A 23365-nucleotide genomic window follows, 5' to 3' on the forward strand; every position below is an offset into this window, starting at 1 on the left:
TATGCCTTCTTAATCTAGAAGATCTAGCCTATGTAGGCTAGGTATTTGTATTTTCTTTAGTCTTTCTTGTCTATTATTATTATTATTATTATTATTATTATTATTATTATTATTATTATAAAGCCAACATAATGTATGTCTATGTGGAATAATGTGTAGGTTTAAGTCAGCCACGTTTGTCCAAAGCAACTTACAAAACCTTTGATACGAAGAATAAACAAAAAACACGTTTTAAATGTTATTATTCAAAGCATTGCATAGTGTTCATATAAATAACTATACAGGTTAAATTCTAAAAGTTCAGATACATTTGCTTTGATACATTTTGCTCCAAAAGGTCTACTCTACACAGAAAGGTGAAATCAGAGCCCGTCTACTGTCTACAAAAACGCGCTGTGTGAATTGATTGGCCAACGTTTTTTGACGTCACATCCGTCTTGGTCTTCCTCTGAAGAGAACAGTGTAGGAAGGCCATTACAGGGAGACGACGCCTGTGAGGGAGACATTTGTCCACGGTTGAAGATTTTTTTCTGCATTCGATCCATCCACGTCAAGACAAATTCATAGACGTATATAGGGAGCTGTCTGTGTTAGAAGTGCGACCAAGTGACCGCCATGTCGGCCCAGGCTCAAATGAGAGCGTTGCTCGACCAGTTAATGGGCACTGCGAGGGATGGTGAGTAGCTAGTCTGCGAACGGTAGCTAACGTTAGCTGGCTTTATCTAATAGCTGGCTAAACTGTCATTAACAAACGATGTAACTTAACATTGCTATCTTTTGATGATATTTCAGGTTCACATATTCCATTTAACGTGGACGTTTACACATTACAATTGGGTACCCTCTTGTTATTGCCTGGTTTAATGTTTGTATCCAGACACAGTTATTAGCCACAACTAAGTTAGCTTAACGTTAACGCTATTTACGTTAGCACTGCTACCTTCACAACATTTTTGTTCGTACTCCAACCGTTTTATGAGCCACCAATCTAACGTTATGTTGCTTGCTTAGTTGAAAAGGACGAGTAACTATATTATTTTCTATTAGTCAACTGGTAGCTTTAGTGGTTTAATGTTAGCTAGTCATGTTAACTGGCTAACTATCAGCGGTGTCGTGCTACTGTTAGCTGTTGAGGGAAATGCAGGAACATTAGCTGCTAACATCCTGCTAATGCTATACAATTAGACGGCTAATGGAATATGTTCACGTTGACTGTTTGCTGCGGCCATGGATGTGACTCCAACTAGGGAATTTCTTGTTGAATTATAGTTTGTCACCACGACATCAGGGTGGAATTGTGGATGATGGGTCATCTTGCTGTTTTATTGCACAGGAGGCATTTTAATTGAATGTCAGTGAGTCCAATATGAACTAACCATAGCCGTTTAGATCTCAGAAGTCATGTTCTCATGTTGCATGTTTGCGTTGACTAGTAGGTTAAGATGCCATTCGTGCTGGGAGCTATGTAACAGCAATATCACTGTAAACATGTTATGTGAGCATTATACTATCCAGATATACTGTATCTTGATAGAAGCCAGGTTTTTAGACCTGGTACTTATTTCAAGTATCAATATGTTCTAATCAATGCTTATTTCTGTAAATAATAATATGCAGTTAATGCCACGTCAGCCAGTTAAATATTCTATTCTACATATCAGAATAATGCCTTTTATCGTTTAATAAGCAGTTTGCCTGACATCACGCTAAGATCAGTATTGTTTTTACAGTATATCTACACTTCACTTGAAGTCACTTGAACAGTAGCTGTTTGAAACTCGAGTTACTTTGTAATTAGTTAGAAAAAGGGTAGTAATGTGTAGAACCTGTGTAGTGGATGCAAACATTAACGTGGGCAGTGGTGGAGACAGAGAGTTTATCAAATATCTTGAGGCCTCAAGATGTGGTTTGGTCATGAATGTTAAAATTCATAGCCGATGCACAGGGTTCAGTACAAACTATCTAGAAGATGACTGACTTGAGAGGGACATCTTTCCCTCTTTTTAATGTTGTCTGCTCACACCTGCCTAGTTAAGTGTGAATTAATTTGAGTTGCTGTGTGAATGCTGACAGTCGATTGAATTGAAATGCTTCCCGTTCTTGTCTCGTACAAATTGAACAATTGTGGCCCCTTTATTTTATTTATTAAGGTTCAGTGTATCTATGCCAGCCCACATCAATCTGCAAGGGAGTTGCAGAAAAGCCTCATGTTCATCGAGCCGTGAGTCACAAATGATTTTTAAAGCTGTTATGAATATCCAAACAGTACTTTTGTTTACCACAAGTAATTTGCCATTATCAAAGTCAACAATTGGTAAACCTAAAGCAAGAAAGGGGGATGAACCCTTGAGAAGAAGGATGGATAAGAGTATGGTTGCCTGCGAACTCTGGAGACCTCCATTAAAAAAATAAACACAAGACAAAAAAGACAGATCTTTACCTCCGTCGAGCGTTGTCTCTCTGACTGTTGTGTATCATCACTCACTGCAGGTGTGGGGAAGAACTCTTTTCCCCATTTATACTTTTCAACAGCGGGTTTAAAGTCCCTTCGCTGGGCTGTAGAAGAAGCTGATGGGTACAGTATAAGTGGAAGCTCGCAGTGTGTATACAACTAACATTTTTTATTTGTTTTCCCTTTTTCCTATACCTATCATTATTACGACTTCTTAAATGTGTTCTTTTTGTATGAAAGGGGTTATTAATGGTAAACTTGCTACCTCAACTCTACACCTGTTGAGATTGATAGAGGCCATGGAGCAGCTGCCGTAGGGACCCATGTCCTAAATGGACTGCGTGAGTGTGAGAGTCATAAGACAAAGGTAGCACCCCTCCCCTCCCCTGTGTCACCTGTTTCTGTCAGTCTAGTTTAAAAAAACAGGTTGACTTTGAAACCTGCAGCCATTTTAACTAATTTTTTTTGCACATTTCTACACACTTAACCTGTTTATAAGAACAGACTAGTGAACAGGACCAGAGCCAGAGTAGAGATTTGTTTTTGTTTGGGTAGCCCGACACGCATGTAGTTGTATCAACACAATGAAGTTCAGCTTCGTATTTGCCACCCTTACAGAGCCCCTCTACTATACTTAGGCCTTCAAGTGCTCTCTACTTGATTATCAGCTAGCCAGGGGCCCTATAGATTTGTGCACACACATGCATGCACACCCTCACAAATAGCTCCAACAGCTTGCGTCTGCCCCATATCCCATCCTGGTCACACTTCGTCCCTATGTAGGAGATTTGTTGTAGTTTCATAAGTAGCAGTATGCTCTCTATTGACCAGCAGCCAATCCCCTGAACTAAAATAAAGGAATCTCCTATCCTATGGTCCCCTCCTGGGATGCTCAGATGTCTTGGGGCCCAGTCTGCTTGGCAGTGTTCTGGCTGCTGAATGAAACCACGGTGTGAGAGTGAGTGAGCGAGCGAGCATAGGTGTTTTGTGTGTGTGGCCACGTGTTCTGACTTGTAGTATGTCTTCCTCCTATGCCTTTGCAGGTGATGAGACGCGCCAGCGGGTTAAATTCACAGACGAGCGCGTGTGCAAGAGTCACCTGCTGAACTGCTGTCCACATGACATCCTCTCTGGAACCGTGAGTGTTCATTTTGCTAGCGCTAATAAAGAAACTCTGTCACTTAAATTGGTGCCAACTAATCGCTGGTGTGATCTTTTTCATTCAGCGCATGGATTTGGGAGAATGTTCAAAAATCCATGACCTTGCCCTGCGGGCAGATTATGAGATTGCCTCCAAGGAGCGCGACTTGTTCTTTGAACTTGACGTGAGTGTGGTCAATATTGTTGCCATAACAATGTTAACCCTTTTATTTTATTAATTAAATTTGTTTTGAAGTCATCATTAAAAGTGTCCTGTTGTCTACTAGGCTGTGGATCACCTAGAGTCATTCATAGCAGATTGCGACCGCAGGACTGAATTAGCCAAAAAGAGGCTTGCTGAGACACAGGAGGAGATAAGTGCTGAGGGAGCTGCCAAGGTATGTGTTGGTAATCAGTTTTACACTGTCCTGTTTTTTTTTTTCTTAACTCACTGAACGAAGTACCATAACTCGTGTGTTTGTGTTTCATGTAGGCAGAGAAGGTTCATGAGCTGAATGAGGAGATTGGGAAACTGCTTGCAAAGGCGGAGCAGCTGGGTGCTGAGGGCAACGTAGATGAAGCTCAGAAGGTTTTACAGGAAGTAGAGAAAGTGCGGATCAAAAAGAAGGATGCAGAGGTGAGAAGACGTATATCTCCAATCGAACATGCATGTAACATTTTACAGACACTTAACACTTTACCTAGAGTAATGCATGAGAATGGCTTTCTCATTGCAGTACAAATCAATGTTTACGCCCTCTTCCACTCCCACAGGAAGAATATAGGAACTCCATGCCGGCGTCTAGCTTCCAGCAGCAGAAATTACGGGTGTGTGAGGTGTGCTCTGCCTACCTGGGCCTCCATGACAACGACCGTCGTCTGGCCGACCACTTTGGAGGGAAGCTGCACTTGGGCTTCATCCAGATCAGGGATAAACTGGAGGCGCTGAAGGTACGGCGGCAGGTTGGCACTGACTAGTTCATGTTTCTGGCTGTGAGTGAGTCCATGCCAAAATGGGACATCTCTGCTTAATCACCCCCCCCCCCCCCAAACACTGCTTGTTGAGAGATCCTATACAGTCAACAAAGATAGTCAGTTCCATGCAACTTCTTAAGATGGATTACTATGTTTAACTTCATATCAGTGATCATCAGGGGCTTTTAAAGATTGTGGATCTTATGTTTACCAAGATTATGGATATTCACCTAAATTCTGTCACCATATAAATGTTCAAAAAAAGTGTATTTCATACATTTGGGCCTAATGCAGGCACTGAATACACAAAAACTTTTGCAGGTCTTCAAAACTGCAACACTGTTGTAAACGTAGAAGTGTGCTATATAAAATGTATTTTGTATGTTCATACAGAAAACAGTCCTGCTAAAGCAGGAGATGAGGAACCAGGAGCGGCTGAAGAGAAGAGAAGAGCGGGAACGTGAAGAGAGGATGAAGAAGAGGTAAGGAGCCGGATCAGACCCGTTTCCCTACATGTCCAAACAGTGGAAGAAATCAATAGCTGCACAGACGAGGAGGTTTTCAGTACATTCATTTGTTTGAAGTGATACTCTTTCCTTGAATCTTTTACAATTCATAGATGCCAAACTCTTATTTTAGGTCAACTTCCGTCATGTTTCACAAGATCTCTACTGATTTCTGCTTTATTGTGTAACCTGCGTTGTGTTGAACCTGCGCGATTCAGCCCTGCACACGCCCGGACTCGAACCCGCGAACAGCAGCACCTCGGCTCGGGAGGCGAGCGCGCTAACAATTGAGCCAATAGCCCAGGCTACTGGCTCACATGCCAGCAGCACTCTTGAGGCGTCGGGGAGTGAGGTTTATTAGCGTTCCACAAGCACAGCTAAGCTACAGTAGCTGGCATCTGTTACACTTGCTCTGTGTGACATTTCAATGAATAAGCAAATATTGGAGTCACGGCGTGTTCTCACTGAGTGGTTTCCTCAGCACAGTAGCTGTATATGCTGCAAATGCAAATTGGCACTGAAACAGTTCCATATAATACGTATTGTTTGGAGTCGTGGTGGCGTAGTGGTTAAGGAGCTGGCAGTAGCCTGAAAAGTTGCTTCCACTGTTGTGCCCTTGAGCAAGGCACTTAACCCCAAGTTGCTCCTGGGACAAAGGCCCTAGGAATATAATTGACGTGTAGGTTGTTTTGGTTAAAAAGCGTCTGCTAAATTAATAAATGTAAATATTGTGAATTGCTTGAAGTTATTTAGGTACATTACAACACATTACAACTGTGCCTAATATGTGTCTAACAAATAGAATGTGCACGATTGTGCTGCTCCACTCAGTAATGCTGGAGCAATGTGAGCAAAGGAACTTTAATATGGACAGGAATGGGGCTGAAGGACTGTACCAGCCACTTGCACTGTGCTGTGGCTAACAACCACAAGAGATTATCTTCCATCAACTTAAAGCATGTGCTGATAAGATTGTCTTCTTTTGTAGGACCAGATCACGTAGCCGTGAACGCAAAAGGTGAGTGTGGTGTGTGTGTGTGTGTGTGTGTGTGTGTGTTGTCAGACATGTTTAATTCGGATGTTCTCTAATCTAGATGTTCTAATGCATATGTTGGAGCATAACATTGTTTAATTTGGTTGCATGTTTCCTGTCTCCATGATTTTTGAATGGTGGGCCTAATAAACACTTAATTGTAAATATTAAATATTGTTGCTTCTTAGCCTACTAATGTTATCTGCAGCTGGTCTCATTGAATGAGCGCTCATACCACTACCCACCTCTGTTATGCCTCTGTTTGAGACTGAATTACCGAGCATATGTCCTCACATTAATATTATCCTCACACGGGGCACGTTGCTTTTGGGGCAGCCGTGGCCCACTGGTTAGCACTCCGGACCTATAACCGGAGGGTTGCCGGTTCGAGGCCTGACGAGTGGGAAAGGCTGAAGTGCCGTTGAGCAAGGCACCTAACCCCAAATTTCCCTCACGGGATCAAAAGAGTATATATACTTATATTTCCTGATCAGAAAACCTTTTCTTTTTCTATCAATCTGTGGTGCCACGAGTGATAGAAGCAGTAAGCATCATTTGTCCTCTGCAGTTAGGGTGCCGTGGAGCAGCAGTTTCATTGGCCCTTAGTTTGAACAATATCTGGTCTAGGCTACCTTCAGGTTTAGCAGAAAAGAGCCTGTAGGTTTAATTGCAGTGATTTTGTATTCCAGGTCTCGCTCCCGGGAGAGGCGTAGGAGGCACTCCCGATCAGCGTCCCGAGAGAAGCGCCGCACCCGTTCACCCTCTCGAGACCGCGAGCGCCGCCGTCGCCACAGGAGCCGATCCAGGTCACAGTCCAGGTCACACCACCATCACAAGTATGTAGCGCTCCCTCATCTGGCTCCTAGCAGCAAAAAACAGGGTACCTGCGGAGTCTTAAAAGTATTACATTTCATTTTCCTAAATTAAGGCCTTAAAAAGTATTGAATTTCACCTCAAAGTCTGGAATTTTTTCACGGAGGTCTTAATTTTTCAAATGATCAGTAGATTTAGTCTAATATCCTCACGTAGCGTAAATCACAAGGATTAAAGTTGTCCGTCGTACGATGGATTTCCGTCAATTTGATTTTAGAAATGTCATATTTGAGATCGATGCAGATTCGGTGAGATAAAAAAATAGGAGGGGGGGGGGTTCCTTTTTTTAAGGCAACTACAAATATTAGGTCCGATGAATGTGTGTGATGGTAAATGTTTAAAGACCTATAGTGTTCTTGAGAACTTTCTGTGTCTCAATCAGAGATCGCTCAAGAAGATACGTCAGCCATGAGTTTCGCTTTGTTTATGTTGTAGCTACACGCTTGTCTCATTGGCCTGGGGCGGTTGCTTAAAAAAAAAAGAACACGTCTGGAGGACGGTCTAAAAGTTAGATTATAGTGACACAATCGAGACAGCTGATGAGGTTGCCCAATCCGTTTAATTTTTTGGATATGCTATTGTGAGCTCTATGTGCGAATTCGGAGGCTGTGTTCTTTCCGTGCATCAATGTAGACAATTTCTTACTATCGCGAACTCTTGTCAGGGAAGGTCATTCATTTTGGGTGTCACCTATGACTTTAACAGATAGCCTGCTATGCCACCCAATGTACTATTATTGTTAGAGTTTTTAATCAATGCAACTAACATTATGTGTAAAGCGACGCAATATAAACCCTAGCCTATGCCTCCCGCGTCTGTTATGACATGTACAACAATGTTTTTCACAATTTGCGACGGAAGGTTTTGACTGGGCGTGTTAACAGTTCGCGATATTATTATTTTATGTTGAGTAAGGGGGTCAGTCGTGTTTGTGACGCACAGACAGCCTTGTAGCCTATTTTGCTTAGGTCTCACTTTTAATGACAGGTTGTGAGCGTATGTTGACAAAAAATAACCATGCAATTAAAATAGTCAACTTAAAACTTTGATATTATTAATGTATAGCACAAAACCATAACCAGTAGGCCTACCAGAACCTCCCATATTAGCGTCATGATTTGTGTACGTTTATCTATGGCTGACCGTTTTTGCGCTCAGAAAGTAGGCTACGCATGTTCTTTCATAGCGCAACACAACCTGTCCCTCACCATATCGCAACCTCTTGTCAACCTTATACAATCTGTTGCTGAAGACAAAAGCGCCCTCTTCAGATTGTCGTTATCAGATGCGCAGACCTCCTGCATGAGCACACACAGTATTGCTGCTCATTGGAAAACTGAGTTGTCTGTAAAACTCAAAATTACCATGTTTTCATTAAATGCGGATGAGGCAACAAATGGAAATATGAACAATATCTAGACTGTTCTGATTCGTTACTTTGATGAGGAAATGTGAAGTCTTGCAAACTTGATTTTATAGATTTTACTTGGTGTTGAATTGCATATTAACAAGAAAAAAAATCTCCCCTTTAAACACTTTTGGCCTGAAGTAATTAAATAAGAGTAAGTTAAAGCCTTGCTACAATATTGCTGCAGTAGAAAAGAACAGCAATGGCTAATCAGCAATGGTCAGGGATGGTATTGAAATATTCTTTTGTTCATCAGGAAAACTCAATCTCAATCAAGAACACTCTCAATTCACCTTATTCACATGGCGGCCATTGGCGGCTAAAACAAGGCTACAGGGTACACAAACCATAGGATTGTTATGTTCTATGCATTCACCTGTAGGTGGCATTAATTATATAGTAACTTAAGAGTACCCTGTAGCCTCGTTTTGGTGTTTATTTGGTGCTTTACTTTGCTGTTTGCATCTTTTTGTACATTAAAAACCAATAGGTCGCGACCGCAAAAGGTTTGCTATCTCTATTGGTAGATATGAACAACTTATGGCCTGAAAAAAGTTTTCTTTTTTTTCACTTTAATCCCTGAAATCAACTAGGTTCTATTCAGTGTAAATTTGTCCATGAAGCAGGACATTGTCACGTTAATACCGCGACAAATCTTTGTGTTGCCACTGCACTGCTGTCATGTTCATGTTGGCATGTTCAAACACTTGTAAATAGTAATTATTTAAGGTTTAATCTTACCTTTTTAATATTATTTATTCTATCCGAATGGGTGCGATGTAGGTATTATTAAATTTAATCTGAAGTGGTATTAAAAAGGTCTTAAAAAGTCTTAAATTTAGGTCTGACAATTCTGGGGGTACCCTGAAAAAAAGCACTGTGTTTTTGTGGACTTCTCAATATATTTCATATAAATATTCTACTTATTTCAAGGAATATACAGTTCAAGTCAGCTCCCTTGAATGTAATTGTACATGAACTCCTTGCATACACACATAGGATGGAATCGAAGGATATTTTCCGTATAGGATATTTCATCTGAAATAGCACTACATGCAGGTGAAGAGTGTTTTATTTCACTTACAGGTCATCTCGGGATCGGGAGCGCTCTTCTCGGGACCGTGCTTCTCGTGACCGCTCCTCCCGCGAGCCATCGTCCCGCGATCGGTCACGTGACCGTGATCGGAGACGTGGCTCATCGGAGCGTCACCAGGACAACATGAACGGGAAGATGGACCGCCGTGACGACAGAGAGGCTGGCGAGATCTGAGATAGTGGAACAACACTCATACGCAAGTGCTACCATGGATTACACCCAACCATACATACACATGCGCACGCACACATACACTCTCACTCTCACACACCCAACCATACACACACACTCTCACACATACACACACACACATGCACGCACAGAGCCCTGCAGCAGCCTGACCCCCTTCCCATCATCCTGCTGATCGTATAGTCAGTACCCTGTTCCTGCTCCTTCTATGCTGCCTTTGATTTCTCCCCATAATTTACTGCCCTACTAAAAAAAATTATGTGGGTCTACATGGGTCTGTTATTTGTCAATATTGCAAACACTCAGTCAGTTCTCTGGACATCAGTTATTATGAAGGCAAAATGGGGATGTTTGTAATTAATTATTTGCCGTTTCAAATCGTAGCCATCTTCCTTTTACACAACATCTACATTTCACGTTTTTGCCCTGTTTTTCAGATTCCTCTTAAGTATTGGACCTAAAACCACTTTCATCCTGTTACGTTGTGTTATTTGTTTTTGTTTTTTTTCTTGTTTTTTCTCCCCCTCATATGTATGAATGACTAGTTTTAAAATAAAATCCCTGGGAACTTCTTTGAGTAAATTTCCGGAAGGATCATATCTGTTTCTGTTCAGTGTGTAATGTCCATTGGGATGTAGAGAAAACGGTCCTCTGTTTCTCTTTGCTTTTTGCTGTAATGTTTATGGATATCCTGCCAGTACCAGTGAGGTGGGTCAGACGTATGTATCATAGTCTCTGTAGGCTTATGATAAAGCAAATGAATTACATATATATGACCGCATTCATGATAGCATATTGAAGATTGCATTTCCTGGTTTCTTTTTTTATTTTAACTAAATAAAACATTATGATTCCTGTTCAAAATAATTAAATTACTTTGTGAATGGAAATGAGACTTTCTGTTTTTTTTCTGTGTCTGTATTGCAAAGGAATCTAGACCTGAGAATGTTGGATGTATGTGTCTCCACATTGGTGAAATTCAGAAGGAGTAATTAACTACTTGACAGGGGCTTTTAAAGGAAAGCCTAAATGTAAGGTCTCCAATTGTGGACTAGAGTATGATTGGTGGGGACGCCTGTGATGCAAACGGGTTCTCAACTGTTGTTGCAAAGGCACATTCTGTTTACAAATCTGATATAATTTTAAAAAGCTAACTGAAACTAACCTTTGCAATTGTGTAAGCACATAATGTAATCTGAAAACTGCTTAAACTGCAACTGATCTCAGCTGGTATTCAGTCTATAATGGAGTGAAATGGAAATGTCTAAGTGGCCCCAAACTTTTGGCCTGTAGTGTAGGTATTTGGGCTTATACCTGTATGTAATTACCATAGGGATATGTCTACCTTACTTTCACTTCACCGTGTGCTGTTTTCGCAGATTTTGCTTTTCCTATGCCTGTTACGTACACGGACATCTCTGTGCAGCGTTGAATCAAACTTCCGGTCACGGCCGCGTGACGCCATACTCAAAACAAGCAGAAAATGAGAGGTCCCTTAGAGAGTAAAAAGTCTAGAAACAGTACCCTTGATCTCGTCAAATTGACTCAGTCGCTTTGAGTAAAACAGTTAAGATGAGTCTAAAGCGTCATTTAGTGATATTTGAATAACGGGGGACAATCAGTAGATGAGACCAAAAGTAAAAAATTTACGTTAGCTAGTTAGCACAGTAACTTGCTAGCCCCGGCGAGCTAGCTAGCCACCAAGAACCCCCGACATTTGAGAACGGCTAACCTTACTGGACTTTGGGACACTGGTGGTGGCTGTCACTGTATCTGGTAGGTTGTGTAATGCCTCTTGGTATTAAATCATTTCTTGCGAGAAAGCGAGTGTATGATGGAATGGGAAATGTAATTTGCGTGTTGCAGTGATGCGCTTTTAACCCTAATAATACTTAGCTAACGTTTATTAGCAAAACAACGATCAAATGTAGCAAAACATGTCTACGTTCACAAGCTAACCAGGTGTCAGCTCCAATGTAAGATGGCTATCTGCTGTAAAAACTGCGAGCTCGTACCTCAGAGAATTGTTTTGCACAATATGTCGCTTTCTTAAGTTATTTTGCCAAGACGTCAATCATAACATTAGTGCTACTACTGCTAGCGTTAGCTAACGTAATTGTAACGATAGAAGCTAATCAAATAACGGTAAGTACCACTAATAGTTCTTTCACCCATTTTTTGTTATTGACATGAGCAAAGTACCTCTTGCTACCGCTACCTAGCTTCCCATTACATTACTGTTGTTATCTTGGATGTTTACCGTCGCAAACCAGGTTGTTAGCTGTGTGACAGCTAGCTAACTAGCTTGGCTAGCTAACAGCTACCTGGCCTTTGGTAGCTACAGGTTGCACTCTACTGAACATCTATGTTTAAGTAACGTGCTTAAGGTGCTGTTCTCAACAAAAACGGTCACTTTATGGACATCCGCCCATTTGTGCATTGCGTCACCCGAGTGCCGCATGATGTCTCTTTTTCAGGGAGTGAGAGGTAAGGCTAGGCATCTCTCCAGTTGACGCTGTTCCCTGGAGCGGCCTTAGCCAAGTCGAAGAGACGGGGAACAGGATAGGGAAGCAGGGCGGCTCGGCCACCTCGGAGCCTGTGGAGAAGATGGCGGGGAGCCCCGAGAAGAGTTCGTCCGCCCAGGAGCTGAAGGAGCAAGGCAACCGGCTTTTTCTCTGCCGCAAATACCAGGAGGCCGCTACCTGCTACAGTAAAGCAATAGTAGGTGGAGAAAATGAATTTGAGTGAATGGACCCCTTTGCAGATTGTGGTTGCGCAGTGAGACTCTTCAGGAAAACAATAACATTAATTATGGACATGCTTGTTAGCTTTCAACCCACATACACTTCACTGGGTTTTCTGTTGCGTCAGTTCATCCCCGACTGCACAGGGATGTGTTTTTGGTAGGCCTGCCTAATCCCTAATGTTAATGGACAAAGTTATAACGTTTAATCCAGCATCACTGCCAGGATCATTGTGGAAAGGGGACACAAATGTTTGGTGATTGTATAGTGAGCCTTAAAGGTCTGATACCCAGCCATCATGAAACAACTGAACTAAATGCATCTCCTTACTTCTGTTCTATCCCTAAAGTCCTAGCCTGCATACTGTCTGATGTAGAACCTTGAACCTCATGAACATGTTCTGTGTGTGTGCTGACAGAATCGAAATCCATCAGTAGCTGTGTACTACACAAACCGTGCCCTGTGCTATGTGAAACTACAGCAGTACGACAAAGCATTAGCTGATTGCAAACACGCCCTTGAACTGGACACCCAATCCGTGAAAGCTCACTTCTTTTTGGGCCAATGCCACTTGGAGCTTGAGAATTATGAAGAGGCCATAGGAAACCTACAGAGAGGTAAAGACTGGCATGTAGAGTTGTGGAAGGCATGGCACTTATACCTTGTTGTCATTTTAGTGAGAAGAAATCCATTCTTATGTTAATAATAATAAATAAATCATAAAACTTCTGTTTAGCTTATAACCTGGCAAAGGAGCAGCGCCTGAACTTTGGTGATGACATCCCAAGCGCACTGCGTCTTGCAAAGAAGAAACGCTGGAATAGTTTGGAGGAGAAACGCATCAACCAGGAAAACGAGCTGCACGCCTATCTTACAAAGCTTATCCTGGCGGAGAAAGAGAGGTGTGTATGCAAGACACTAACCGCAAGCGTATGCAGCTTCTTTTGTGTGAAGCAGACAGTTGGCATGGATGATCTAAAATGCTATTGTTACTATTTATCTTCAGGGAAATCGAGGAATGCAGAGAGAAGCAAGTGGATGATAATCAGAGTGGAAGTGAGATCAGCAAAATCAAGTCAAAACACGTAAGTAGAACCCAAACCTGTGGAGAATTAAGTGAATACTGCAATATTTATAAATATGTGAGTAAAATTAATCGGAAGATTTTGGATTTAAAGTAGAAAACTGTCTCCATTTTTACATTGACAGCAAACTGGCCACAGAATTTTTGAAAACCAATCATCTAAATAGTAACACCTTTGTAAGCATATAGAACATGGCAACTTCTCCTTCTTTCAACTTGCTGACTAACAGAGCTACATTTGAACTTGACTCATCTTTGTGTGCTCTATGTGAACAGGATAAGTATCTGCTGGACATGGATGAGCTGTTTGCTCAGGTGGATGAGAAAAGAAAGGTGAGTTCAGACTCCTGTTTGACTCGGACCACAGAACATGGGAGAATATGAAAGCAAAGATGAATATACATGAAGACCCTTTTCACAATATCTGGCCACTGTGGCTTGGTGTGTTTATTATATTATGCAACATATTGGGCCTTCCAGTAGAAGGTAGACTCTGCTGACAGAGCTAAGGTTTTTTTTGGTCAGCTATTACAGCATCAAAGCTGATGTAAGCAAGGGTGCTGTGGACTGTTCTCTCTCTCTCTCTCTCTCTCACACACACACTCTCAACTCTGTCAGTAAGCAAAGTTGAGTTTGCCAGTTTAAAAAAGATTTTTTGTGTATGCTTTGGGCTTGCAGAAAAGAGAGATCCCAGACTACCTGTGTGGAAAGATCAGTTTTGAATTGATGAGAGAACCCTGCATCACCCCCAGCGGCATCACCTACGATCGCAAAGACATTGAGGAACATCTACAGGTACACATGTATTTATAGACACACTGTCATTCCACACTAAACTGCTGCAGTACATTCAGCCTGAGCTTCAATGTGTGAATGTGTGTTTTCTTGTTCTGCAGCGTGTTGGCCATTTTGATCCAGTGACTCGCAGCCCCCTGACCCAGGACCAGCTCATCCCCAATCTGGCAATGAAGGAAGTGATCGACGCTTTTATCCAAGAGAATGGCTGGGTGGAGGATTATTGAACACAAACAAACACACACACACACACACAAACAAAAACACATCCACACACACAAACACACAGCGCACTCACAGACACACACTTGTAAAGCAGCGCAGCGAGCAGATGAGAGGAAGTGGAGTGGAGCAGACTGAACAAACAGACATCCTCTTGAACTCGCACTTTAAACATGGGGGACGCCATGGACTATTTCTCAGGTCTCCCTCCTTCTCTCTCTTTTACTCTCTCTCTGTTTTCCTATCTCTCTCTCTTTCTATCTCCCTCTTTCTATCTTTCTCTGTGTGTGCCACAAGCCTGAATTCAATCGCTTTAAATTGGAGCCGTGTCAATCAAGATTTTCAAACTCAATCTGTCTCATGACCCTGCACATTTTTGTTTTCAGTATCACTTTGATTTGAGCTGATTTTCTTGCTGATATTGCCCCCATTCAGAAACCCTCACTGAAACATGCCGCGCAAACCGTTATGGAAAACTTATGCAGAAAATACTAAGGAAATGTAAAATTTCAATCTGTTATTGGATATCTTTTATTAGCTGTAATGGACAGAATGCGTTAGTTACAAGAGAGACAAAATCACCAGAGGATATGTGGATGTGTTTGGGAGAACGTTTGTGTGTCAGAATTATATATTTTTTTGCATTAGAACAGCGGTGTTGATAGATGCCAGTTAGGCTCTTAATGCTGTATAATCAATAACGTACACGAGTGGCTGGAAATGTTACATTTTTTTGGTGTGTGTGTGTGCGTGCGTGTGTGCGTGCAAGCGGTTGTGTGTGTGTGCATGTGAGATTGTCCATCTTTGATCTCAGAGCTTCTATTAGAATGCACTTTCAGTTGCAGGAGATTTTGTAACTCTCAGATCTACAGTGTAATTCATGGTACCTCATCGTACACATACTCTCTATCTACTACAGCGTGCAGATACAGCCCGGCTCAATCTCACAATCAGAGCTCAACCCACAGTGGCGGACATGTTTGGAGGGTAATGGATGATGGCTTGGTTGTCTGGACCCACAGTGGCGGACATGTTTGGAGGGTAATGGATGATGGCTTGGTTGTCTGGACCCACAGTGGCGGACATGTTTGAAGGGTAATGGATGATGGTTTGGTTGTCTGGACCTTCGTGTCTCTGTGGGCCATGTCCCTGCTGTATGCGCCCTTATGCCTCATGCTCTTAACTCCAGAGTGGACTTCACTTTTTTTCCTGTCTTTTTTTTTTTTATTATTATTATTATTATTATTATTATTATTATTATTATAAAGAAAATGCTGTTTGGTGATTACTGAAGGTTTTCTTTTCAGTGGTCAAAGCCTCAAACACCAGTGCACCCACTCAATAGAAGATTGTCAAAGAGCATCCCCGGAGATTCACAGGTCTCCTTTCAACTGTTACAGACAATAGAAAAGTATTAAAATGAATACGCAACCTTAGTTACATGTTGAATAAATGTTTTTTTTTTGTACAGTCTCCACTCTGTGTGTGTGTGTGTGTGTGTGTGTGTGTGTGTTTGTGTGTTTGTGTCTGTCTCTGTGTGTGTCTGTCTGTGTGTGTCTCTCTTTGTGTGTGTGTGTGTGTGTGTGTGTGTCTGTCTGTATGTGTGTGTCTGTCTGTATGTGTGTGTCTGTGTGTGTGTGTGTAACCAACCATGTTGTGGGAATGCTGAGGAGGTGTTTCAGGTCATTCCTGACTGGTGTTCCTGACCCTGCTGCAGTTGGTGGCCTACTTTTGAGGCTTGTTATTGTGTGTGAACCCTACAGAACTCAAGCTCTAGTCATAACCATAGTGATCTGGTGGGCTGTACCAAGACAAACTAAAGTATAGTCGAGTCAAAAACCTCCTAAGCTTGTAGCTGTACCTTGAGCATGAACTAAAACAGAGCCATCCTTGATCTTGATCCTTTGATCCTTGATGCATTTATGAATTTAAGTGTGTGATGTGTTTGTGTAAAGTTCATAATCCATATAGACACTCAGACTTTAAAAACCTCTTTTGAGGCTGTACACTTCTCATTCAGACTCAGATATCCTTTTTTTTGTACAGTCAAAACAGGCACATTGATGCAAAACGTCACTGCCAACAGACATGTCTCCTCTGTGTGGTTCTAGTCAATGAACATCTTATGTATCAGCAGGTCTAGCAGATGCTACTGAGTCCAAGATTTCATTTTTGCTTGGGAGTTCTAGTCATTCAAAGTAGATGAAGTGGAAGCAACACACACTGTTGGTGTGAACTTATAACTTCCAGCATGGGTGAGCAGAGCACAGACATATTTTAGTGCTGTCTTGGTGTTTTACTGCCCTCTGTACTGAGCTGGTGCATACTTATATGTGGAGTGTTATGGCTTTCCTACCATGAAGATTAGAAAAGCCATAACACCACCACTCATACATACACAAGGCTTCTTGTCTGTAGTCTCAATGCTGACAAAATGGAGTTCTTCATACCATTCATCAGTACTTGGAAGTAGAACAATATTAACACATCAGCTACTTTAAAAACATCAAGACAGACTGACACGGATTCTTGTTTTGCCAGCACCTACAGCATTTTCCAGACTTGTGGACACGTGACACATTTGATACTGACAATAATGTCTGATGGACATGAGCACCTCTACTATTTTGCCTTTTTTTACAGAACCATTTTGGTGTTTCACTTATACATCCTTCAATTAAAAATGACACGTTAGATTTTATAACCCTTCCAAACATCAAGATATACACAATATAAAAAACAAAAAATTGATTTAAAACTGCTTTTTTTTTTATTTTAATTGGGGGGGAAAGTGTTTAAAATGTCCACAGAAATTAAGAGCACTAAAGACCGAAATATGAGTGAATTTTCATGTATTGTTCATGTGCAATACATTGTGTGTGTGTGTGACAACTGTCACATGTTGGCCTGCTCACACACACCAGCGCCTTTGTCTCTGCTCCTGGGAGAGATGATGTAATGGCCAGTGCAAGGAGGGAAGAGGAGAGACATGTGGATCAGTGGTCAGCAGCCTTCATTTCTCGTCATTCAGCTGATCTGCACACTTACACTGAGAGGTAACATGAGCTTTTCTTGGTCTGTTTCTGAGTGTGTGAGTGGCCATGACTCCTTGAAAGCATTGAGACAGTGTGACTAGCACATTTACTTTTGAGGCTTCAGGGTATTGTACCTGTCTTTATGGAAAAGGAGCCAAATGGGAACTTCATAGACTAGACTATTTTTTGTGTTTCACTTGACTGTCCATGCAATATTTCACATGTATAAAATAAATATATTACAGTTCTGTGCATTCAAGTGCAGCTTGCATAAATCTGTTGTAGATGTCTTGTAATTTGTATACTGTAGGCCAGTGGGTATAATGTTTGTTAAAAAACCGTGACCGGGATATGCGTGTCTGACATCAGACACTAATCAGCATATAATCAACACATAGAGTACCTCATAGCAGAACATGCTGCACAACTAATGGAAGTACATGTGTCCCCACCCCTCTTTACTAATCATTAGACATACAAAAATAACAAAAAGCAGCTTTTCAAATCCATTGCCTGTACAGAAACTCTCAAAGCTAAATGTTGACATACCATGATTGTTTTCCTCTTGAAATAACAGTTAAAAAGACACATTCAGCCATTTCAAGGATTCACCAAAGACAAACAATAAGGATGCCTATGCAAGAAACTTCAGACAAGGAAGAGCCAGAACAGGGTTTTATAACCTTTGTTTTTCTGCAGCAAAATGTGGGCGGCAGCCATCTTCCTGTCTGGTGTGGTGACACTCTGCTCAGCATCAAAAGGTAAAGAAGATGCACTGGCCATGTATATCATAACAGTTCATGGGGAAACATTATGATAGTCTGTATTTGCTATATTTGCCATAGGCCTACACAGAGATGGGCAAAACACATCAAAATGTATGTTAAAATAAAATATCAAATACCCTCATTTTAAGTTTACATTCCATATTTGTCTATTTGATCTATTCCTTCATCACTACTCTGACTCTGTTGATTAAGTGGACAGTGTTTGAGAGCAACAGCTTTTCTCTGCCTACGAGACAGATCAGCAATGCTGTCCAGTCTGTTACATCTCATAGCCTAAATACTGTATCAGAGATGCACTCAGAAAGTCCCAACTGAACGTGTCAAGTGATACAAACCCATCACCAAACATATTGAGAGCCACAGAATGGAGGCTTAAAGCAACCCAGTGCAGTTCTATTACCTTAAAATAACAACTTCAAACTCAAACAATAATTATTTCAAACTCTGGTACACTGACATATAATAAAGAGAATGAAGTCTCTGACAATGGCAATGTATGCCCAGAATGCTTGATATTGCTTTTGGTGATGCATGCATGGGGCTACTTTGAGCCAGGCAACCACAAAACAGGTTCCATATTTTCAATTAGATGATCATGTTAATTTGCCTAAGTTCTCAAGAAAAATAAGTTGTCCAATATCAAAGGGAACGTGCCAGAACAACAATACTCAGGAACATTGCTCAGAAAGGTGCCTTGTGTATCATCAGTTTTGGAGGACACATACACATCACAGTCAAAGTTGTTCCAAAGTTCCACCAAAAACAGGCAAACATATAAGTATGGGTATGCAAGTAACCATGTGGTTGAATGAGTGGGTTGGTGTGAGAGATGGAGTGTATTGTGTGTGTGTGTGTGTGTGTGTGTGTGTGTGTGTGTGTGTGTGTGTGTGTGTGTGTGTGTGTGTGTGTGTGTGTGTGTGTGTCATATTATATGTCATATGTCCTTAATGTCATATTATAATATTCTGATTACAAGTCTGAGCAAATTACTAAATCAGCACCAGTCAGAGGCTACATTCTACATTGTGGCTACTGAGAAAGAATAATAAAAGACAGTAAGATTATTTTGGAGTGCGACCATCTTAATTATTCTGTATTAATGCAACTTTTGGAAAACGGACCCACTAAACACAAAGAGGGAGGCCGCTGTGTTTTTGTGAGCTGAATTTCATAATGGTAATCAAGGACGGATAACTTAATATAAAATCTTTGATTTAAGCCAACACTCTAAATGTACATTGATCAGGAAAACTAAGACTCTAAGACTAAGACTAAGACAGACATGAGAGATTTGTGTAAGATCACAACCATAGGATAGAAGGATTCTAAAACATAAGCTGATGACTTGCACCACTGACTTGACCTCACTCAACAACTGCACATCTGTTTAGTAATGTAGGTTCAGGCTCTGGTTCAGTTTGGTACATATGTGTAGTATTTTTACCAGAATGTGGCCTGTATGTGCTGTGGACTGGTGTTGTGAGGCACATTGGAGGTCTGGACCCTTAGGGCCCTCATCTGAATAATGGACAAAGGGGCAGGATGTTAAGTCTAACTCAAGCTCATTTAATGCCGAGGCAAAATCAATTTGCTAATTTCACACCATAAGTGAGACCTTAAACGCAAACATTGATGAGTCAGCTCAGTAATCCTACATGCCACAGATAACTACAATTCATGTGTGAGAACTTTGCTTTTTGACAGACTTTGAATTAGAACATTAAAATTAGGGCCCTGTATACATGAATATGTTTTGTATGCCAATGCTTCAAGCAACACCCAGGGCCCTAATGACAGGCAATCAGGAAACTCTAAAGTCTAACCAAAGCTCATTTAATAGTGATGCAAATCTATTTGCTAATTTAATACACAATTAGTGGTGGGGCAGCCCAATGCTCCCTCACACACCACAATAGCTTTAGTGCTCAAGATGCTTGTTTCATTGAGTGACTTAGCACTTTGCCCATCATTGTAATTGGGGCCCATTGGTCTTCAACTGTGTTGAGACGCCCATTGTGTGTTACGTTTGTGTGGACTAGGTCTGGGTGGAAAGGTGCTCCTCTTCCCTTATGAGACTGACTTCAGCTTCGTCAAGCTCACCCCCCAGAAGCCTCTGGGTCTGTCTGCCTTCACGCTCTGCATGCGCGTGGCCACCGAGCTCGAGGGGGAGCGGCAGATCATTCTGTTCGCGTACCGCACGCCAGACTACGACGAGCTGAACGTGTGGCGTGAGAAAGACGGCCGCATGTCATTCTACCTGAGCGGAGATGGCGCCTTCTTCCACCTGCCCCCGCTCACCACGTTCCGAACACACCTGTGCCTCACCTGGGCCTCGCGCACAGGCCTGTCCGCGTTCTGGGTGGATGGCCGTCGAAGCGCTCTCCAGATCTACAAGGCAGGCCATTCGATTCGACCTCTGGGGACAGCGCTACTTGGACAGGATGCGGACAAACACCTGGGGGACTTCGAGGCAGTCCAGAGCTTCGCTGGAGAGATCACTGACCTCTGTATGTGGGACTATGTGCTGACAGGTAACCAAATCAAAGCACTGTACTTCAACCAGGGCCCCCGCGTGCCACGCCCAAATGTTTTTGATTGGCAGACCATAGAGTATGACATTCAAGGGAACGTGCTGGTGGTTGCTGATGACTGACTAAGCCCATTAAACCAGTCAAACTCATATGCCCTCCCTCAAACATCCTCTTACACACATATTTGTGTAAGTGTTACCCTGTTTGCCATCATGTACATGTCAAGGCCATTATAATACAAGGGCCCAAATAGGCCATTTTCTGTGTATGCTTAATGTTGAACATGATATAGGCTAGTTTGAGCATCTAAACATCAAGCTCTTATAATATTCAGGACATACCTGATTAGAACACAATCATTAATTCTCTCCCCATCACGTAATTTCAAAACTAATGAACACTTAAAAAGTTTGTTTAAGCTGAGTTCTCTACCTGTAAGCATTGTAATCTGTAGTCAATAAAGCTGTGATGTGTGTCAAATTGGAGATCTGGTGTAGGACTTGATTCATCCTGTGTAACATAGCATGTTCACAAATAGGATAGCACTGATGTTTAAAATGGACTGAGGAAAATGGTCCTGTGGTTACACCAATCAAAATGTACCATTTGTTTTGGAAATCATGGACTCATCTGGGCTAAAGAGGAGAGGGTCTGTCCAAGTATCCAACCTGTCCTACTTGTTTTAGTGCTCAGTTCGAAACCCAAAACTGCGGGATTGCGGTTATTGCGCATAATTTGTTCAAGTCCCGCAACTCTAGCCATCATAATGCGAGTTGAATTGAACATAGCCTCATGCAGACGCAGACACACACACACACACGGAGAGAGAGAGGGAGGGAGAGAGAGAGAGAGAGAGAGAGAGAGAGAGAACCACTTTGCGCTTACGCAAATAGGCTGCGCAACCATGGCAAACTTTTACATCTGGAAAGAGCTCCTTGGTAACTATCCTGCTAGCTCAGGTCACGTCAACACTTGATCCCAGAAAGATTGTTTTCGACTTGTTCGTTTTTTGAACATTTATTATATCTAATGACATAGAAAACATAATGATTTGCATCCACATATCCTTATGCACTATGCACAACTTTTATTCACTAGCGACTAGCCTAAAACCGTCAGGCTGAAGGGAGGCTAATTACTCTCACGTATTTTCTTAAAGTGTCAGGCATTCAATTACACCTACTCATCACCAATGTACACTCAATTAGACCTACACACCACACTAAAGTTATGCCTAAGTGTTAAACGTCAAAATGAAGCATTCATATTACTAAATATGTTTAGCTACTAGTAATTATAGTAAAATGCTATACATTAAAAAATACATTATTAACTAAATACACTCTATATGAATTTAAAATATATGAAATAGAAACATATCACATAAGCCATCATTTTCAGTGTGTGTTTGTGTGTGTGTGGAGAGAGTCAAGCAGAATCTAGGATGTCCACTGTTGTGAATGATCCCATTACAGTATTATATATATTACTGATGACGTCAGGGTAATGGGGGCACCAAAATCAAACACTTTTTTAAAAATGAATTTTAAGCCCTGATGGGCATCTTGCACATCTGGCAAGGCACAATCAATTCTGAATGATGTTTTGAGCAAAATATATGAAAAAATTGATTTTCAAGGGAAGACTAAGGAATAAGGAATAAGTCAAGTCGAGTCAAGTCGGCTTTTATTGTCAATTTCTTTACATGCACTGGTCATACAAAGAATTGAAATTTCATTTCTTACTTTCCCATGCAGACATAGACATGCTTTAAATACAGACATAGACATACTATGGACATAGCCATAGACAATAAACATTAAATTAAAGTGCAAGACTGAAATATAGAACATGTATGTATCAAAATAGAAATATAGGACATATATATATATAAAAAAAAAAATAAAAAAAAAATAGAGGTAGTTGTGTTGTAAAAAAGAGAGGTAGTTGTGTTACATGAAGTTTAAACTTGTGCTTGTGTGACCTGTATATTTACATTGATATGCAGTATGTAGTAATTCAAGTATATCAGGCTTGATGTGAAGCAGCAACACGTTTGGCTGCGCAGTCACAGTGCAGTTCCACATGGCGGTGTTGGGGGGGGGGGGGGGGGTTTGGTAGACAGGATCCTAGTTTCCTAGGTTCCTGGTTGGCTGGTGGGTGGGGGGGGCTGTCAGTGATGGGAGAGTGGGTAGAGTGTTCAGCATCCTGATTGCTTGGTGGATGAAGCTACTTGCCAGTCTGGTGGTGCGGGAGCGGAGGCTCCTGTACCGCTTTCCAGAGGGCAGGAGGCTGAACAGTTCGTGTGCAGGGTGGGTTGTATCCTTGACAATCATTAGTGCTTTGCGGATGAGGCGGGTGGTGTAAATGTCCTGCAGGGAGGGGAGTGGTGCTCCAATGATCCTCTTAGCTGTGTTAACAGTGCGCTGGAGGGTCTTCCTGTTCTGATCTGTGCAGCTTCCGCCCCACACTGTGATGCTGCTGGAGACGATGC

The 23365-nt window shown here is 41.7% G+C and overlaps 3 protein-coding genes across 6 annotated transcripts; all 3 read left to right on the plus strand.

The window, feature by feature from the left end:
* Nucleotides 1–438: 438 nt before the first annotated feature.
* Nucleotides 439–10562, plus strand: luc7l (LUC7-like (S. cerevisiae)). 3 transcript variants are annotated; one of them, XM_042083230.1, is made up of 11 exons: nucleotides 440–676; nucleotides 2151–2221; nucleotides 3496–3590; nucleotides 3679–3777; nucleotides 3880–3990; nucleotides 4086–4229; nucleotides 4367–4543; nucleotides 4961–5049; nucleotides 6062–6091; nucleotides 6796–6942; nucleotides 9474–10562. In XM_042083230.1, the coding sequence occupies exons 2-11, from the start codon at nucleotides 2164–2166 to the stop codon at nucleotides 9655–9657; spliced, it is 1134 nt and encodes a 377-aa protein (XP_041939164.1). In that variant the 5' UTR covers nucleotides 440–676; nucleotides 2151–2163; the 3' UTR covers nucleotides 9658–10562. The 3 variants fall into 3 exon arrangements, with proteins under 3 accessions (XP_041939163.1, XP_041939164.1, XP_041939166.1); XM_042083232.1 differs by having other exon boundaries at nucleotides 609–676; nucleotides 2151–2575; XM_042083229.1 differs by lacking the exon at nucleotides 2151–2221 and having other exon boundaries at nucleotides 439–676.
* Nucleotides 10563–11108: 546 nt separating this feature from the next.
* stub1 (STIP1 homology and U-Box containing protein 1) lies at nucleotides 11109–15953 on the plus strand. Of its 2 annotated transcripts, none has more exons than XM_042083395.1 (8): nucleotides 11109–11448; nucleotides 12126–12393; nucleotides 12835–13033; nucleotides 13153–13318; nucleotides 13423–13501; nucleotides 13777–13833; nucleotides 14179–14295; nucleotides 14397–15953. In XM_042083395.1, exons 2-8 carry the CDS (start codon nucleotides 12280–12282, stop codon nucleotides 14520–14522), a joined length of 858 nt encoding a protein of 285 aa, XP_041939329.1. In that variant the 5' UTR covers nucleotides 11109–11448; nucleotides 12126–12279; the 3' UTR covers nucleotides 14523–15953. The 2 variants fall into 2 exon arrangements, with proteins under 2 accessions (XP_041939329.1, XP_041939328.1); XM_042083394.1 differs by having other exon boundaries at nucleotides 12150–12393.
* A 1347-nt stretch (nucleotides 15954–17300) lies between these two features.
* Nucleotides 17301–21356, plus strand: crp1 (C-reactive protein 1). Its single transcript, XM_042083964.1, has 3 exons — nucleotides 17301–17573; nucleotides 18252–18313; nucleotides 20380–21356. Exons 1-3 carry the CDS (start codon nucleotides 17476–17478, stop codon nucleotides 20991–20993), a joined length of 774 nt encoding a protein of 257 aa, XP_041939898.1. The 5' UTR covers nucleotides 17301–17475; the 3' UTR covers nucleotides 20994–21356.
* The last annotated feature ends 2009 nt before the right edge of the window (nucleotides 21357–23365 follow it).

The sequence above is a fragment of the Alosa sapidissima genome, chromosome 24 (assembly GCF_018492685.1).
Source record: "Alosa sapidissima isolate fAloSap1 chromosome 24, fAloSap1.pri, whole genome shotgun sequence".
NCBI classification, from domain to species: Eukaryota; Metazoa; Chordata; class Actinopteri; order Clupeiformes; family Clupeidae; genus Alosa; species Alosa sapidissima.

Coding starts and splice junctions, on each gene's coding strand:
- luc7l (XM_042083229.1), top strand. CDS start 616: ATGTCGGCCCAGGCTCAAATGAGAGCGTTGCTCGACCAGTTAATGGGC. Junction 3,591..3,678: donor ATGACATCCTCTCTGGAACC/GTGAGTGTTCAT, acceptor TTTTTCATTCAG/CGCATGGATTTGGGAGAATG. Junction 6,943..9,473: donor AGGTCACACCACCATCACAA/GTATGTAGCGCT, acceptor TTTCACTTACAG/GTCATCTCGGGATCGGGAGC.
- stub1 (XM_042083395.1), top strand. CDS start 12,280: ATGGCGGGGAGCCCCGAGAAGAGTTCGTCCGCCCAGGAGCTGAAGGAG. Junction 12,394..12,834: donor CCTGCTACAGTAAAGCAATA/GTAGGTGGAGAA, acceptor GTGTGCTGACAG/AATCGAAATCCATCAGTAGC. Junction 13,834..14,178: donor AGGTGGATGAGAAAAGAAAG/GTGAGTTCAGAC, acceptor TTGGGCTTGCAG/AAAAGAGAGATCCCAGACTA.
- crp1 (XM_042083964.1), top strand. CDS start 17,476: ATGGCCAGTGCAAGGAGGGAAGAGGAGAGACATGTGGATCAGTGGTCA. Junction 17,574..18,251: donor CTGCACACTTACACTGAGAG/GTAACATGAGCT, acceptor GTTTTTCTGCAG/CAAAATGTGGGCGGCAGCCA. Junction 18,314..20,379: donor ACTCTGCTCAGCATCAAAAG/GTAAAGAAGATG, acceptor TGTGTGGACTAG/GTCTGGGTGGAAAGGTGCTC.